Source organism: Nannospalax galili, unplaced genomic scaffold (genome assembly GCF_000622305.1).
Source record: "Nannospalax galili isolate Female #2095 unplaced genomic scaffold, S.galili_v1.0 scaffold107, whole genome shotgun sequence".
Taxonomy (NCBI): Eukaryota; Metazoa; Chordata; class Mammalia; order Rodentia; family Spalacidae; genus Nannospalax; species Nannospalax galili.
The window spans coordinates 3,209,708-3,226,009 of record NW_008358490.1 but is presented as its reverse complement, the minus strand read 5'-3'; the positions used below and the strand labels follow the sequence as shown (position 1 = coordinate 3,226,009).

At 41.5% G+C, this 16,302-nt stretch overlaps 1 protein-coding gene across 5 annotated transcripts in view; it reads right to left on the bottom strand.

Annotated features, from left to right (window-relative positions):
* The window catches only part of Ttc7b (tetratricopeptide repeat domain 7B), a 267,710-nt gene that overhangs the window by 132,605 nt on the left and 118,803 nt on the right, over positions 1–16,302 (bottom strand). For all 5 annotated transcript variants that reach the window (XM_029557984.1, XM_008821742.1, XM_008821743.1 and 2 more), the window contains exons 6-7: positions 11,995–12,073; positions 7,077–7,249 (exon numbers count right to left, since the gene is read on the bottom strand). In XM_029557984.1, coding sequence (XP_029413844.1) covers positions 7,077–7,249; positions 11,995–12,073 — 252 coding nt within the window. The remainder of the gene's footprint in view (positions 1–7,076; positions 7,250–11,994; positions 12,074–16,302) is intronic.

Genomic DNA, 16,302 nt, shown 5'->3' with positions numbered 1-16,302 from the left:
CAAGGAAGAAGAGTGAGAATCCTGATGTGCCAACAGTAACCATGTCTTTCCAGGGCCGCAGGGTAACAGTTCTTTTCTAAATGTTCTCCAGATTGCTGTATGTGCTGAAAACAAGCACACCAAAGAAATTAGGCCAACCTTATCCAACTGTATATTAGCTTTCCTGCTGCCTGATGTTACTGCATGGAAATGAGATGGCTGGTAAAGGTAGTGACCATGAGGAGTCACTGAGAACATGTGGGTGTAGGAGTGGCATTGAGCTGTCTGCCCATAAGGAGCTGGTGCAACTTCAAGGTCTAGCTGAGGGCACCAGGGAAGAAGGAGGACTCTAATCAGTAACTGAGAGAACTTTGATGGCAGGGATTGGCTGGCCCAATCTGAAGGACATGTGGGTTTCCCCATAACTCTTTTTTTTCTTTGTCAACTTACATGTGTCAATATCCACCTCATAACATAGAAAGCATGCCCCTCATGCAGGGATCAGGTGAGTTCCACATGGCTTGTCATCTTACTTGACACTAGCTCCTGCACTGCTAGGGAGGGAGAGGCCTCTCTGCATGATGACTGCAATGAGACCAGTTGGTTCAGCCAGCAAAAAGTCACCCTAACCTGGGGACGTCCCTTGCCTTTCCACTTTGATTAACACTCCAGCCTACCAAAATCTCTGCCCAGGCTACCAGGAGGCCCAGACAAAAATCCATTGCTCAGTGGAGATGCCTCTTTCTGTGGCTACCAGGGGGTCAGCCCAAGCCAGCACTCACAGGAACTCATTCAACATCTTTTCATCAGGCACTAGCAGGTCTAATAGTGACTTTTAATCTCCAGCTTTGCTTGTGCTAATCTTCTAGTCTAATACGCATTTAATTATCTATGCTGCTGCAAATATTCTTACAAGGATAAAAGGAAAACTACACCTCGCTGAAATACACATGAATATATGCTGAGACGTGCACCAGAACCTGCACAGCACCACAGCTTCTACTCCTCGCAAACTCAACAGGTATCATAAGGAGAACAGATTCGCATACTTGGGGACATTTACAGAACAGAATAGCATGAAAGACTGAAAATGAACTACTGCTACATGCAAAAATATGGGTGAAGCTTTCAAATATGGCATCGGACAAAAGTTAAACATGAATGAACATATAATTTATTATTTCATTTACATAAATTTCTTTTTCTTCACTATGCTGAGACAATGCAACAATGGCTTATTTATTTTGGAATGTGGTCTTACTAAGTTTTCCAGGCTGGTCTCTAAGTCCTGGGCTCAAATGTTCTTCCCATATGAGCCTCCTGAATGCTGAGCGTATAGCTGCCACCTTGCCTGACATACAGCTTTTAAAAACCAGCCAGAGGGTCAAGAAGATGCTCAGTAGGTAAAGGCACTTGCTGTCAAGTCTGAAACCTGAGTTTGATCCCTGGAATTCATATGGTAGAAAGAAAGAACTGACTCTGGCAAACTGCCCTCTGATCTCTAGGTATGCATACACACACACACACACACACACACACACACACACACGCACGCACGCACGCACGCACACACACACATACATACAGAGAAAGTTTTTTAAAAAAAAAAAAGCCACACTAATCATTGTACAAAGAAGTCTCTGGGGCTCTGGCACTGCTTGCCTCTTGAAAAGGATGCTATCACACACATGCTCACCTGACCGAATCTCCATTTAAAAAAAAAAAATATTTTATTACTTTTATTTTACGTGTATGCATGTATTTGCCTGCATATAAGTAAGTGCACCTGTGTTGTGCAATGCCTGCAGAGAACAGAAGAGGCTGTTGGATCCCCTGGAACAGGAGTCATGGACAGTTGTTAGCTGCCATGTGGGTGCTGGGATTTGAACCCAGGTCTTCTGCAAGAACAGCCAGTGTTCTTAACTACTGAGCCATCTCTCCAGCCCCAAATCTCCATTTTTACGTTTTTCTTTCTTTCTGCTTTTTAGTTGACTTCATGTCAAACTGCTTGTTTTTATGCTTTTCATTTGCATATTTTTCCCTATGTCTGTTAGATACTAATAAAAAGCTGACCCTAAAAATAAATAGCCAAAGAAGAAGAAATTCCTCACAGAAAGACCCAGAAGAAAAGGAACAAAGGCCTATGACAGACGGTCCTCCCCTTCTCTGCCCAGGATTTTCAACACCTTATTTTTCTTCAAAATTCAAGTTATCTGGCAGAGAACAAGCAGTTTCCACCTCATGCCCAGGTGCAGTGGGGCAGGGCTTCCTGGCAGGTTTGTTTTTCAGCTGTACCCATTCTGACCAACATTCTGGATGGCCTCTGCTGGACTGCAAGAATCTGAATCTCTTAATCCACAGACTCTTAGATCATGAGTCCAACCACTGGGTCATGTAACTGAATTTGGGGGATCTCAAAAAATGTGGCAATGATAAACGGTTTCTAAAATGTAAGGAACAAAAATTAATTCAGATTCAAACAAATGAACCCAAGGTCTTTCTGGCACCACAGAGCATCACAACAGCCTTGATTCTGAACACACAACATGCACACAGTCAGTGTGTCACTAATTGTAGTGTTTGAGCTACACATACAAAGTTTCCTGTTCTACAGAAACATAATAGGTTAATTATGGAAAATAAAGATCTTTAAAATTTTTCTACTGCCATTCCTCAGCATGTATCAAACTAGACTATGTTATGCTAGAATGTCTGATTTTTAAAAATTATTGCTTGAGTTGCTGACTTGAGTTTCAAAAAAACCCCAAAAACTGTTAAATGAATTTGGTCTTGGGATTAGGACACAATTTCCAATAATTTCTGAAATGGCCCCAACATATTTCTACCATTTTGTTCTATATATTTTTGCAAAGTTGTATTCTCAGGATTTACGATTATAAAACCAAAATACTGATAATCTCTGAAAAATGCTGATGTCCTATGTCCACAAATATTCAGCTAAGATTTAATTCTTTACATGAAAAATAAGCACATCTCACTAATATACAAATCTGATTTCACCTTTAATAAATGGTAAAATTATATGTAGATCAAATAATTGTTTTATTTAAAGTTTTGAAATTTATTTACTTATTGTGATTTCTTTTTTTTAAATTCTTTCGCGACAGAGGACCCCATAGCCCCAGATGGCCTGGAACTCAAGATATAGACCAGGCTAACTTAAATCTCACAGAGATTTGTCTGCGTCTGTTTCCTGAGTACTGAGATTAAAGGTGTACGCCACTATGCTTGGTCTTAAATAATCATATTAAAATAAATTTCTTGATGATGTATTATCAGTACATGTTTTGATTTGCATAAAAATTTCTCAGATGAAAGGGGTTGCTAGTGGAAGAAGTTCAAGAAGCCCTAACCTAAACTACAAGTCTGAGCAGAAAGGGCGAATCTGGGACTACCAGCCAAAGTGAATCCATCATATATGGATTCCCTCACAGCGCCCATGAGCACACCTGAGATGGTAGTGATATCCTGCCACACTGCCCATGGGTTGATGGAAAGCCCAGCCTTGGTAGTAAGGTGGCTCCAAACAAGTGGAAGCCCAGTGGATTTTCTCTCTTTGCTAATATTTCCAAGTAAACATAGGATGCGAAAGACTGAGGAAGTTACAAGGATTAGCATAGAGATGAATGAAATATACAGGAGAGAATTCTCATAGAGAAAATGAACAAAACTGAGTGTTGTTTCTTCAAAAAAATAAATAAAATGGAAGAAATTGTTAGAATGCCCTCTGCAAAGGGAGAAAAGACCAAAGGAAAGATAGGATGCAAAACCAACTCTGCAGGAAAAAGAAACAGACCCCTACAATAAGAACAGTGATGTGGTGGCAAATCAGCAGACTCTAATGAAATAGACAAATTTACAGGAAGACATGAATACTAAAGCTCATACATGAAGCCATGCAGAGCCAAGATCCTGAATACAACTCTTCATGTTCTTTTCTAAAACAGAAGTGAAAGAAACACACCCAACTCTTTGCATGTGCCTAGAATTATGCAGATACCTCAAAAGACAAAGATATTGCAAGAAAACTACAGAACAATGTATCTTTTACAAGTACAGGTGTAAAAATCTCCAAAATACTAACATCTAGAATCCAGAAATAAATTTAAAATTATACACTATGATCTAATAGGATGTATCCCAGGAATACAAGACTTAATTCAACACCTGAAGATCTATTAATGAAATGCACTGCAATAGTAAAGGATAAAAACTCCATGATTAGCTGAATAGATACTGAAAAGGTATCTGTCAAAATCCAATACTCCAGATAAAAGTTCAGGAAACTAAGAATAGGAAGAATTATTTTCAATCTGACAGAGGGCATCTACAGAAACCTATAGCAAATACCATAACTAATACTGAAAGACTGGATGCTTTCCTGGGTTAAGATCAGGAATAAGACAAGGATGATTGCTATTGTTTCTACTCAGCATTTCATGAGAGGTTCTAGCCAGGCAACTAGAGAAGAAAATGAAATTAAAAAGCAGCCAGCCTCGAAAGAAATAAGCAAAACTATATTTACAGATGACATGATCTTATATAGAATGTCCTAAGGAACCTAAAAAACTGATAAGCAACAAATTCAGCAAGATCATAATCCATGTTATCAGTATTCTAGATCAACTCTTCTTCCATATACTTGCAGTGAGTGAACAGTCAAAAAATACAAAATTAAGCTGGGTGTGGTGACGTAGGGCTTTAATCTCAGCATTCAGAGGCAGAGGCAGGCAGGTTTCTGTGAGTTCAAGACCAGCATGGTCTACGTACATAGTGAGTTCGAGGTCAGGTGGGTCTACAAGGAAACCCCATCTCAAAAAGATGAATAAAAATAAATAAAAAATGAAATTAAGAAAACAATTCCAAGGGATAGAGATGGCTCAGCAGTTAAGAGCACTGGCTGCTCTTGCAGAGGACCTGGATTGGCCCACATAGAGGCTAATAGCCACCTGTAACTCCAGTTCCAAGGGATCTGACTCCCTCTTTGGTCTTTGTGGGTATTGCATGCATGTGGTGCACTTACATACATACATGGAAAACACTCATACACATAAAATAAATCCTTTTTTTAAAAAAAGAAAATAATTCCAGTGATAATAGCACCAAAAGAGCTATGGGGCTGGGGAAGTAACTCAGTAGAACAGCACTTGCTTAAGTGCTCTGTGCAAGGCTCAGAGCTCTATCGCCAACACTCTTTCCAAAAGAAAAAGGGGAAGGAAGCATTGTACAAACACATCAAGAAATTAGGAATAAATTTAACAAAAGAAACAAACCTTATAACTCTAAAAACTATGAATCACTGTTGAAGAGTCTGAAAAGTATAAATAGAACATTTCTTGCCCAGATCAGAGAATGCAACACTGCTAAGACAGCATTATTACCCAAATTCCTACGAACACCATGACTACACTTCTTTTACGGCAGCAATGAGTGAGCTGATATGAAGATGCACAGGAATTCAGGGGACTGGGGAGAGGGCTGACAGCTAGAAGTGCTGGGTACTATTTTTGAAGTAGTGAAATGGTTTAGACTTGAATATGGTGATAGATGCATAACTATGGATTTACCACAAGCCACTGAGTATACACTTTAAGTCCGTGAAATCAGAATATGTGAATTATAACCAACAAAACAGGTTAAAACCAAACTGACCATGTGTACGTGGTAGAAATGAAGTGTGTAACTCACTTTGAGAATGATTCCTTTAGACTATTATCTGAATCTGTGCTTGACCTGGAATTCTCCTTAAACAGGTGGGATGATGACATCATGGTAGTGTCAGAAGACAACCACAGCCCAAGCAGCTAGGGAAACAGCTCTGAGGCAACGTTAGGGGAGAGCTCCAACCAGGGGTGGGGATGAGGTAAGGCCCCAGATCCTTCATGTACCTGGTATCTTGGCTATTAGGAAGCATCTAAAGTGGGAAACAAACCTAGGGTTTGTTTTGAAGATGTAAATATCACTTAAAATATGACTCTCAATCTGCCTCTAGATAGTTCACCATGAAGGAACTGGCACTTTTACAGTGAGTTTGGGAGCTGCCAGAATAGATGTTTCACCACGCCGGATAAAGGCTATAAAGGAAGCATGGCCTGTAGCATTAGGCACACTCATGGTTCAGCAAGGCTAGAAAACAGAGGTTAAAACTAAATTAAAATAAAATAATCCAAAGAAAAAGCCAAGACTGCATTCCTTTGTCCAAATCCACATAAGAAATACAAATCCTGATGAAAGTGACTACAAGGGAGAGAAACCAGGGGTCAGCTTAGGGTCAAGGCCACAGCCTTTGGAAGACACAGCATCGTTTTCAGATGTCCCTCAGGAAATCAGGAGCCCCTCTCCCAGTATGTTCTCTGGGGCTTTGGATGTGGCAGTGGGCAGTCTCTCAGTCCCTTGTCCAGTTTGGTAACACTAACAAGGTCCACCACATTCATTCACCAGTGTCCCCTTCTTCCAGGAAGAGATCTAGAAAGGCCATCAAGCCTTGTCCTTTCAGACAAAGAGGGAACAGCTTCAGGGAAGTGTATGAACGAGTAAACAAATATTCTCATCTCCCAGTCCTTCTTGCCTCTCCATCCTCTGTCCTCCTGACCCAGGGAAGGCTCAGGATTGAGAAGGCAGATACTCCGTCTCCAAGGAAACCAAGGCCCAAATTTAAAAATCTTAAATAACAAAGAGGTTCTAAAGAGACATCACTTTCCAGTCACCGGCAAATGATTGTCTTTATCTAGCCAAATTAGAACAAGATTAAAAAGATGAAGGAATTGCTAAAGAAAGGAATACTGCCGACTGCTGTGTAATGCTGGGGATCTTGTGATAGCAAAGTAAGAATCCAAAAGACTCACAAAGAAAGGAGACAGCCCTGAGGGGAGGACTGCCTACCTCTAATGTTCCCAGCATGCAGACATCTGCTGGAGCTATGAAGAGTGACGTATCACAAGGAAACTTGATGAGACTTGTTTAGCTGATGCTCCTGAAGGGGAGAACTATACCCTGTGCTTCTCTACTCTGCCTTGAACAGCCTCACATTCCCTTCCCATCCCAGAGCCCCCAGCCCAGGATACCAACAACCATACTTCTCTCCTGAGTAGATGCGGGCTCTGCGCGGGAGTGTGTAGGTTTTGGTGTTTGCTCCTTTCCGGAGAGGGTCATCCAGAGGGGACTGGCATGGAGGATCCTCCAGGGGATTCCAGTAGCTCTGCTCACACATACCCCGCAACAAGATCTCCGCCAACTGCCTGGCTATTGTCTGGGAATACAAAGGAAGAGAGGCATGACCATGAATCTATTCTCTATCATTCTTCACTATCAGTCGTCACTGGTTGAGGAACCCACTCCAATGCTTAGAATGAAAAATGTTCTCTTTTATGATGAAAATTGTACCTGTTTATGACAAAAGAAGAAAATATGACCTAAGATATTTGAGCATTTTTTAAAAGGTTAATGAACTCCCCATACTGCCCTATCTACATTACACCCCCGAACACTAAACATGCTTTATACCTGAAACAACTAAACATGTAGCTAAGCCCTTTCACAAGAGCTCAAGAAACAGCAGGTGAACTGCAGATATTTTCATCACCTCGTAGCAGATGCCTGCTAAAGCTCAAACCTGGAGAAAAGCCAGGACTCAACTTTAATGATGGTATTGTTGAAAAAACCCTCTGCACTGTCACATGTACACTTCAGATATTCAAAATGTCCTCCTCAGAAGCACATGGGCAGGCCTCACATGGGCCCACCCCAGGACCTAGTACTTAGGTGCCCTATTCTGAGCCCATCCTGGGCCTCTCAGCTCAGAAGCTCTAGCCAGCCTTTCTGATAGGGTAGGCAAAGTAGAGGCTACAGTGTCTGGTGAGAAAGACCCTTCTGCAAAGCAGTGGGTTTCTCCCAGCCCCCTGTAAAAACCTAGAAACACCCAGATCTTATCCTAAGTGAGTATAGGTCAATACATTTTCCTGAGCCCTCTGGAACTCTACTGCCTAGAACTATAGCCCAAGCGAGCAATGAGAGGGTAGTCTAAGAAGTGTCTTGCTGATTAAGGCTCATACTCTTACAGTGGTGAAGACACACACACACAAACACACACAAACACACACACACACACACACAAACACACACACACACACACACACACACACACACACACACACACACACACACACACTTCAAACAGAATCCCTGAATCCCAGGGTACTCCAGACTACCCTTGATCGGCCAGAGATGGCAAAATAAAACTTGAACGAGCAGGATTTTCTAAAAGTTTTGTATTCTTTGGAAGATATAAGAAATGCTCATGTTCCCAGAGAAGGAAATGTTTAAATAAATTTGTTCTAAAAGAAAACTTTCCTAAGCTTCATCCATATGAAACCTGTTAAAGCTCCCTAAGGAAACTTAAATGTAACCAAATCACTAGCTTGGTGGCTTCTGATAGCCACTGGGAAAAGGTAAATCTTTTTGATGACTCCCATGTAGGACCCACTGCCTAAATGTCTATAAAAATTGTGAAATTAAATACGCTCAGATCATCCCCAACTGAGCCATCTGTAAAGATCTCATAAGAACACGACTTCTAGGACCTAAACAGTTCCTGAGCTGTTTTCCAAACCTTCCATTATTGCTTCATTTTGATTTCATTGCAGCCATATGAGCTAATGGCTTCTGCTAGAAGCTTCAACTATCACAAACACCCTTCACTCACTGTAGCTGAAAAATAAACATTAAAAGAAAAGGAATCTCTCTCTCTCTCTGTCTTTGTGTCTGTGTCCACACACCCCCATTATGAGACCATTTTAAAGTGCACAGCCCAATGGCATTTAGTGCATTCACAAGGTTGTGCAACCTTCTACCCAGTTCCAGTGCAGTTTCATCACCCCAGAGTGAAACCCTATAGCCTTGAAGCAATAGCTTCTCATTTTCCCCTCCTCTCAAACCCTGAGAATAGCTAATATGTGCTCTGTCTTATGGATTTACTTGTTTAGCACATTTCAGAGAAATGATCATATGGGTCTTCTGTGCCTGGCTACCTTTACATAGTGTAGTACTTTCAAGTTTCATTCATGTTGTCTATTTAGTCTTCATTTACCCCCTTTATTGCTGAATAAGATGGGCATACCCAATTTTGTTTATCCATTCAGATTACAGACATTCAGGTTGTTTCCCTCTTTTGACTGTTGGAAATATGGCATTCATGTACAAGTTTGTGCTTAAAACTTTGTTTAGAATCTTTGGCACAAGTAACCAGAAGTGGAATTACTGTGAATATACTTTTGAAAATATTTATTTATTTATTATTATTATTTTTTTATGTGTATGAGTGTATTGCCTGCATGTAGGTAAGTGCACCCGTGTCGTGCAATGCCCTTTGGAAGAAGAGGCCGTCGGATCCCCTAGAACTGGAGTTATGGACGGTTGTTAGCTGCCATGTGGGTGCTGGGATTCAAACCCAGGTCTTCTGCAAGAACAGCCAGTGTTCTTAACTGCTGAGCCATCTCTCCAGCCCCAAATATACTTTTAAACCAATTTACCATCTCATAAACAAATCGTAAAGTTGCAATCACTACCATCTAAAATGAATTATATAGTTATATATTAATGATGGCTGGTGGGAAGTGTCTTATCAATGGATGGAGAAGCTTTCTTGTATCCTTCATAATGAAAGACACCAGTGAAAGAGCCAGGAGGTGCTTCTGGAGGTAAGGAATCACTTGTGGAAAGGTTAGAAACAGATTCTTTGGCCCTGCTCTAGCTTTGCTCTGTTGAAATTTTCTGAGGTTGTAGATCAATGGCAGAGACCTTGCCTAGCATCACTGAGACTCTGGGTTCCATGCCTAGCACCACAAAACAAAAACCACATTTCCTCAGATAATGCTGTCATGCCTTTTCTGTTAAGCACCTAAGGGATCAGAAACAGTTTAAGTCACTTGACAATCATCAACTGACAGCAAAGACACACTTGGACCTCAAAGTGACAAAGTGGGAAGTATCTCCCCTCATGTCAACACCATCAGCTCATAGCTGAGATGTCCAAGGGCAGTTCCAGCCACTGCATAGGTTTTAGGAGGCTCCTTCCTGGCCACCTCAGGAAAACAATGGAAGATCTTCCTGCCATAGATATCTATCCATTGATTATCATCTATCTGTCTATTTATGTCTTTGAGCATCAACATAAATACCCATATTTAAGCCATATTGAAACACTGACCTTTTCAATGTGACTTTAAAGCAATTCAAACAGATCAGTGGAGAAGCTTTATTGAATGCTAAGAATAAGTCAGTTTGAGAGAAAAGATATCTGGCAACAATTTTCACCTATATAATTGCATATTCTTTTCCCTTAAAGGACCCTAAAAATCAAAATGCTTTGGCACACGCCTTTAATCCCAGCACTTGGGAGGCAGAGGCAGGTGGATCTCTGAGTTCGAGGCCAGCCTGGTCTATATAGTGAGTTCCAGGCCAGCTGGGGCTACAGGGAAACCCTGTTCCAAAATGACCAAAAAAAAAAAAAAAAAAAAAAAAAAAAAAAAATCAAAATGCTTTGTTTGAATGTAAGACACATAATTAGACCAATATAAAATATTGAAGATCCAATAAGCTCTTGGTGGGAGGTGTGTGTGTGTGTGTGTGCGTGTGTGCGTGTGTGTGTGTGTGTGTGTGTGTGTGTGTATAAAGCTCCTCATCTGGTTCAACAGCATAATCTACAAGCCTACAGTTTAGCTGCCTAGCCCTATAAATCCTATCTGAAACCCTGGAGATGTCATGTGACAGTCGAGCTTCATTTCTTATGACACGAATCTCTTAGCCTTGCCCAACTGGACATTCCCCAATGACAATTAAGCACCCATGATCAAAGGAGGGCAATAACAAGGATGACAAAAGACAGAAGAAATGACAATTTTAGGACATTTATTAGTCTACTAAGTACCAGGCCTTCATCTCTTTGCTCATTCAGCTACATACAGTTCATATAATATAGACCATTTTTGTATTTCTTTTTCAAGTTTTATGGTCAATATAGTTACCCAAACAGCTAGTCCTTCAAGATCTCACCTATACTGTGCTACGTGGATTTAACATGACTCATAAGCACACAGCTGACCCTTCCACACACCAGCATCCAGGAGGGCCTCGTCCCACCTGCTTTAGTATGCAGTGGGTATACTTCAAGAGAACACTGTCACCAAGCACATGGCAAAATGCTCACAGCATCACTGACCATCAGGGAAATACAAATCAAAAGTACTATGCAGCAGCACCGCACACTCACTGGGACAGTTACAAACAAAAGATAATTCCAATGCTGGTTAGGGTGTGAAAACCCAGGGCCCTGCTAACTGCTGGCAGGAATGTACGGAGGGGCACCTGCTTTGAGAAGCAATGCTAGCTCCTCAAACCATTCAACACAGCAACAAGATGGCCCACTGTTTCTACTCCCAAACATAGAAGTAAAAAGGACACCTATGTCCACTCAGAAACTTGTACATAAATGTTCTCACAGCAGCATTAGTTACAATAACCCAAAGTGGAAACAACTCCAGTGTTAGTCAACTGAAAAAAAGTGGGTGAATAAAATGTGGCATATCAAAAAATAGAGTATTATTTGGCAATGAAAACAAAACACTAATAATTGCTGCAACATGAAGGACTCTTCAATGTATTATGCTAAATGAAGGGAGCTGTTATAAAAGACTGTATGGACTCCATTCATATGAAATGTCCAAAATAGGCAGACCCATAGAAACAGAAACTTGAGAGGTGACCAACAGGAACTAGGGAAGGGAAGAATGGGCATAGACTACCAATGAGCATAGAATTTCTTTTCAGATAAATTAAAATGTTCTAAAACTAAGTATTAAATATGCTAAAATGCTTAAAAGTACACTTTAAATGGGCGAGTCACTGTTTACATACACAGAATATGTAGACACATGGAACCATAAACATATGTGGACCAAACACCCTGGGGGCCTCAACCAAGTCATCAGTCACACTTACCATCCGCAGGTTCTGTGTCGTTCTCGTTTCCACAGCTCTGAGAAGCTCTCTGAATCTCCCGACTCCTCTTGTCAAGTTCCTGTGTGCACACAGAATTTGACAGGGTTTCCATCTGGCATGTATTAAAATCAAATATTTTATACACAGATTTCAATGCATTTTGTCTATATAAAAACTACTGGCTAGATTGCAAGGAAATGATTATTCTGCACATGTCTGTCTGTCTCTGGGCAACTGACCTACAATTGAGGATTTCTTGTACTTTTAACCCAATCGAATTCCTGAAAGAAGCAAAAACCTAAAAATATGTTCTGAGGAAAAAAGGGGGGAGGGGAGGAAGGAGGAGGAGGAGAAAGAGGGGGAAGAGGAGGAAGGGGGGGAAGGGGGAAGAAGAGGAGGAGGGAGAGAGATCTAGTAAGAGTCTGCTTCCAAATTTTCAAACTCACAATGACCCTCCTAGAGTGGGACTGGAATCAGTATTTTCACTTAAAGGAAGATGGTGACACTGGGCAGTGGGTAAGGACATCAGCAAGGCACTGCATACAATGTGGATAAGGTTCCTTGCTCATATTCATGGGCAGGATAAAGAGAGAAGATATGGAAAACGAGGGACCCCATCACTTAATCACTCTGCATCTTTCAGATCATATATCACTGCCTAGTAAATCCATCAAATGACCTGCCTTCAACTCTGTGATGACAAAAAGAAGCCCCTCTGAGAGCAAGTGTGTGATGACTAATACTGGGCTTCCTGCATGGATGAGAATAGGCTCCACCCACTGCCCAATGTGTCCCACAGACACGTCTAGCGAGGTATTTCATTGGGGACAACCCAGTCTTAGGTAACAACCTGGCCAATAGACCCCGGCCCCACTTGTCAGAGTGCTAGGTCCGGTCTCTTTGGCTGGGAACACTTTCCAGCCATTCCTCCCACCCATTCCCTTTACATTAAGTGCTGCCACCACCTATGACATAACCCAGTGATATTTATAACACACTATCAGAACACATCTCATCTTTCCAAAAAGCCACAGAACAGGTCAGCTGGTAACAAACCTGTCAGCCAGCTTCCGCAGGCTGTGACAGATGCTCAGAGTATTTGGCTCTCGTTTTGGATGACATTTTAAATCATGCAAAGGTATTAAATAAAAATGTGTCTTCTGTAAGTTACAAGCACTCACAAGGGCAATTGATTCACATCTTTGGCCTACATGACTTCTCAGGATTCTCATTCACAAGAACAGTCCAGAACTTTAAGATAATGCTTAATGGCCCCGGTACATAAATACTCCCAAGCCCTCTCACCCACCCAGATCAGATGATAACAGATCAGGAACTTTCTGGTGGCATAAAAAGAGAAGCCTGTGCTCAGGACTCCGAGCACCACTAATAAAATCTAACAGAGAGTCATGAACAAAAATGAGGGAATAGGCCCTGGGACATACAAGATACTCCGCCCCTTCATTTGTTTTTATGTATTTGTGTGCACAGGCAACAAACTGCACTGCTCTGGACTGAAGTGTGGTACTCTTAAGAATCCTGGTAGGGAGGAAATAGTGACAGCTGAAAAGGAATGGGAATGGCTCTTGGAGCCAATTTTATTTCAGAATCACCAATTAAACACCCACTGTGTACAAAAGGGGTAGCACTCTGAACTGTATGAAATCAGGGCATGCCTAAGGCAGCCATTGGAGAGACCCTCATAAAGATCCTCATAAAAGGACTGCTTTACTAATATGGAAATTATACCTCAAATAAGCACATCAAAGCTAAATATTATAACTCTAGGAAGGCTGCAAATAGGATTTGGTTATTTGGAGTGTCCCATGTACTCCTTGTAGAAAGAGCTATTTACACAGTTAGAGAAGCACAGAATTTTCTAGCTAGAAATTATCCTAGGCAATCTAGCTCACAGAAGTGAAACGGCTTGCTCAGGTTCAAAGCCTGGCAAGGGAGCACGATGAGAGCTTTCCACCATACTCTATTACCATATTGGGTAAAAGAAATATAAGCTCTCAAGCAGAATGTAACTCAAGACAAAGGAATAAAAATGTCTCCAAGAGATCAGGTCTGCATTTTGTTCCATCAATATGCAAATGATTTCACACACACAAGTCATATCAATTCTGTGTGTTCCACTGATGACAGCTAATAAGATACTCCTAGATACTGGTTCAAACTGGAAAGCAAATCCATTAACCCAGGTGAAGAAGCCCTGTAACCCATGGTAATGTCCTCAGCTACCTGATATAGGATGACTAGAGAAACCCAACTCCCTGTTCTGCCTGGATGAGGCTTCTCCCATGCAGGATGCAGGGCCTCTGCTGGAGGAACTGAAGAATCTGTGGCCTGTGCAAGTGAAACAGCACCCCAGGAGGCCAATACCGAGGAGGCCCTCCACTCAAATATAAACCACAGATCTGATCAGGGCAAAGGCTGTCCCCCAAAGCCAAAGTGCACACTTCTCAGGAAACTGTTTATATAATTTAAACATCTTGGGCTGGAGAGATGGCTCAATGGTTAAGAGCACTGGCTGTTTTTGCAGAGGACCAGGGTTCGATTTCCAGCACCCAGATGGCAGCTAATAACTGTAACGCCAATTCCAGGGAATCAAACACCCTCTTCTGGCATGACATGGGCACACCTACCTACATGCAGGCAATACACTTATACACATAGAACAAAAAATAAAAATAAACAATTCAAACATCTTAAACTCACGTTATTCAACCAATCACTTTGACTTTTGCCACCAAATAGAAAAAAGAAATGGTAAGCTAAATGGATAATCATGGTGACAAGGAAGAAAAAGGAAATTAGCTTGCAAGAACTACATTCTAAATGCTATGAAATCACCCCCCTTGAGGGAAATGAACAAAACCCACATGATTGCCTTCATATCTCTAAACTATTAGTTTGTCCTTAAAATGCTGAGATCCATTAAATATCTGGAACAAAGTGTTGCTTAAAATTTCTACTGCAAACTAAAACAGGAGAGCCAAGGAATTTCCCTGGTTCGAGGGTTTCCACAGACCCTTGAAATGAGGTCATTTAATCCATTTCAACACTCTTGACTAGACAGTGCAATGATGTCAGAATTCATTATGGTAAAAGTTTCTCAAAAGGAATGTTCTCGCCAGCATGAAACAGCGGGCACTCTGGCAAGCTGTCAGAACTTGGGTTCATCTCCTATGCTTTGCTTCGGCAAGCTTCCTGAGCTGGGTGCATTTCCTTCAGGTTGGAACCACTCCAACAATTCAGCTACAACCAAGGAGAAAAGGGCCTGCAGTCTCCAGAGCCAGCTGCTTTCTCGGCCAATTGGCAGGCAAAACCCTATTTCCACTCCCTGGCACCACTGCTGTGCCCAGCCCACCAGGAAGAGCTGGCAGCATCTTTCCACCTGTTCTTAGTCAAGCCTGGTTTTTCCTCTGGCAAGAAAGCCCATCCACCACTTTGCATAGGAGGCACATTCTGCTCCTCCCTTGACCTATTTCCATTTCTTTTCTCCCTTTTCTATCTGGTTTCATCCTCTTTCTCTGGAATCTTATCTTTCCAGGGCTTTCTGCTGGCCCACAGGCCTAACTTCCTAAGGAAGAGTGCTGTCCCCACAGATCATCAGGACAACTGGGAGGTACCAACTCTCTGGCAATTGCCCCCCCCTCAATTTAGGCCCTCCCATGCTCATGGATTGGAAGAATTAATATTGTGAAAATAACCATCCTACCAAAAGTCATTTATAGATTCAACACAATGCCAATCAAAATCCCATGACATTTTTCACAGAATTGGAAAAAACTATAGATTCATATGGAAGCACAAGAGACCCCAGATAGCCAAAACAACCCTGAGCACTAAGAGCAATGCCGGGGGGATTACTATACCAGATGTTAAGCTGTATTACAGAGCTACAGTCATAAAAACAACATGGTACTGGCACAAAAATAGACCCATAGATCAATGGAACAAAATCGAAGACCCAAATATGAGTAAATGCAATTTCAGCCACCTGATATTTGACAGAGCGTCCAAGAATATTCACTGGATGAAAGACAGCATGTTTAGCAAATGCTGCTGGCAAAACTGGATCTCCACCTGTAGAAGAATGAAACTAAACCCCTATCTTTCACCCTGCACAAAAGTCAATTCCAATTGTATCAAAGACCTCAAGTAAAGCCTGAAACTCTGAAACTGTTAGAAGAAAACATTGAGAAAAACCTATAAGATATAGGTGTAGGAAAAGATTTTCTAAACCGGACAACAATTATTCAGGAATTAAGTCAAGAATCAAAAAGCAGAGCCTCATTAAAC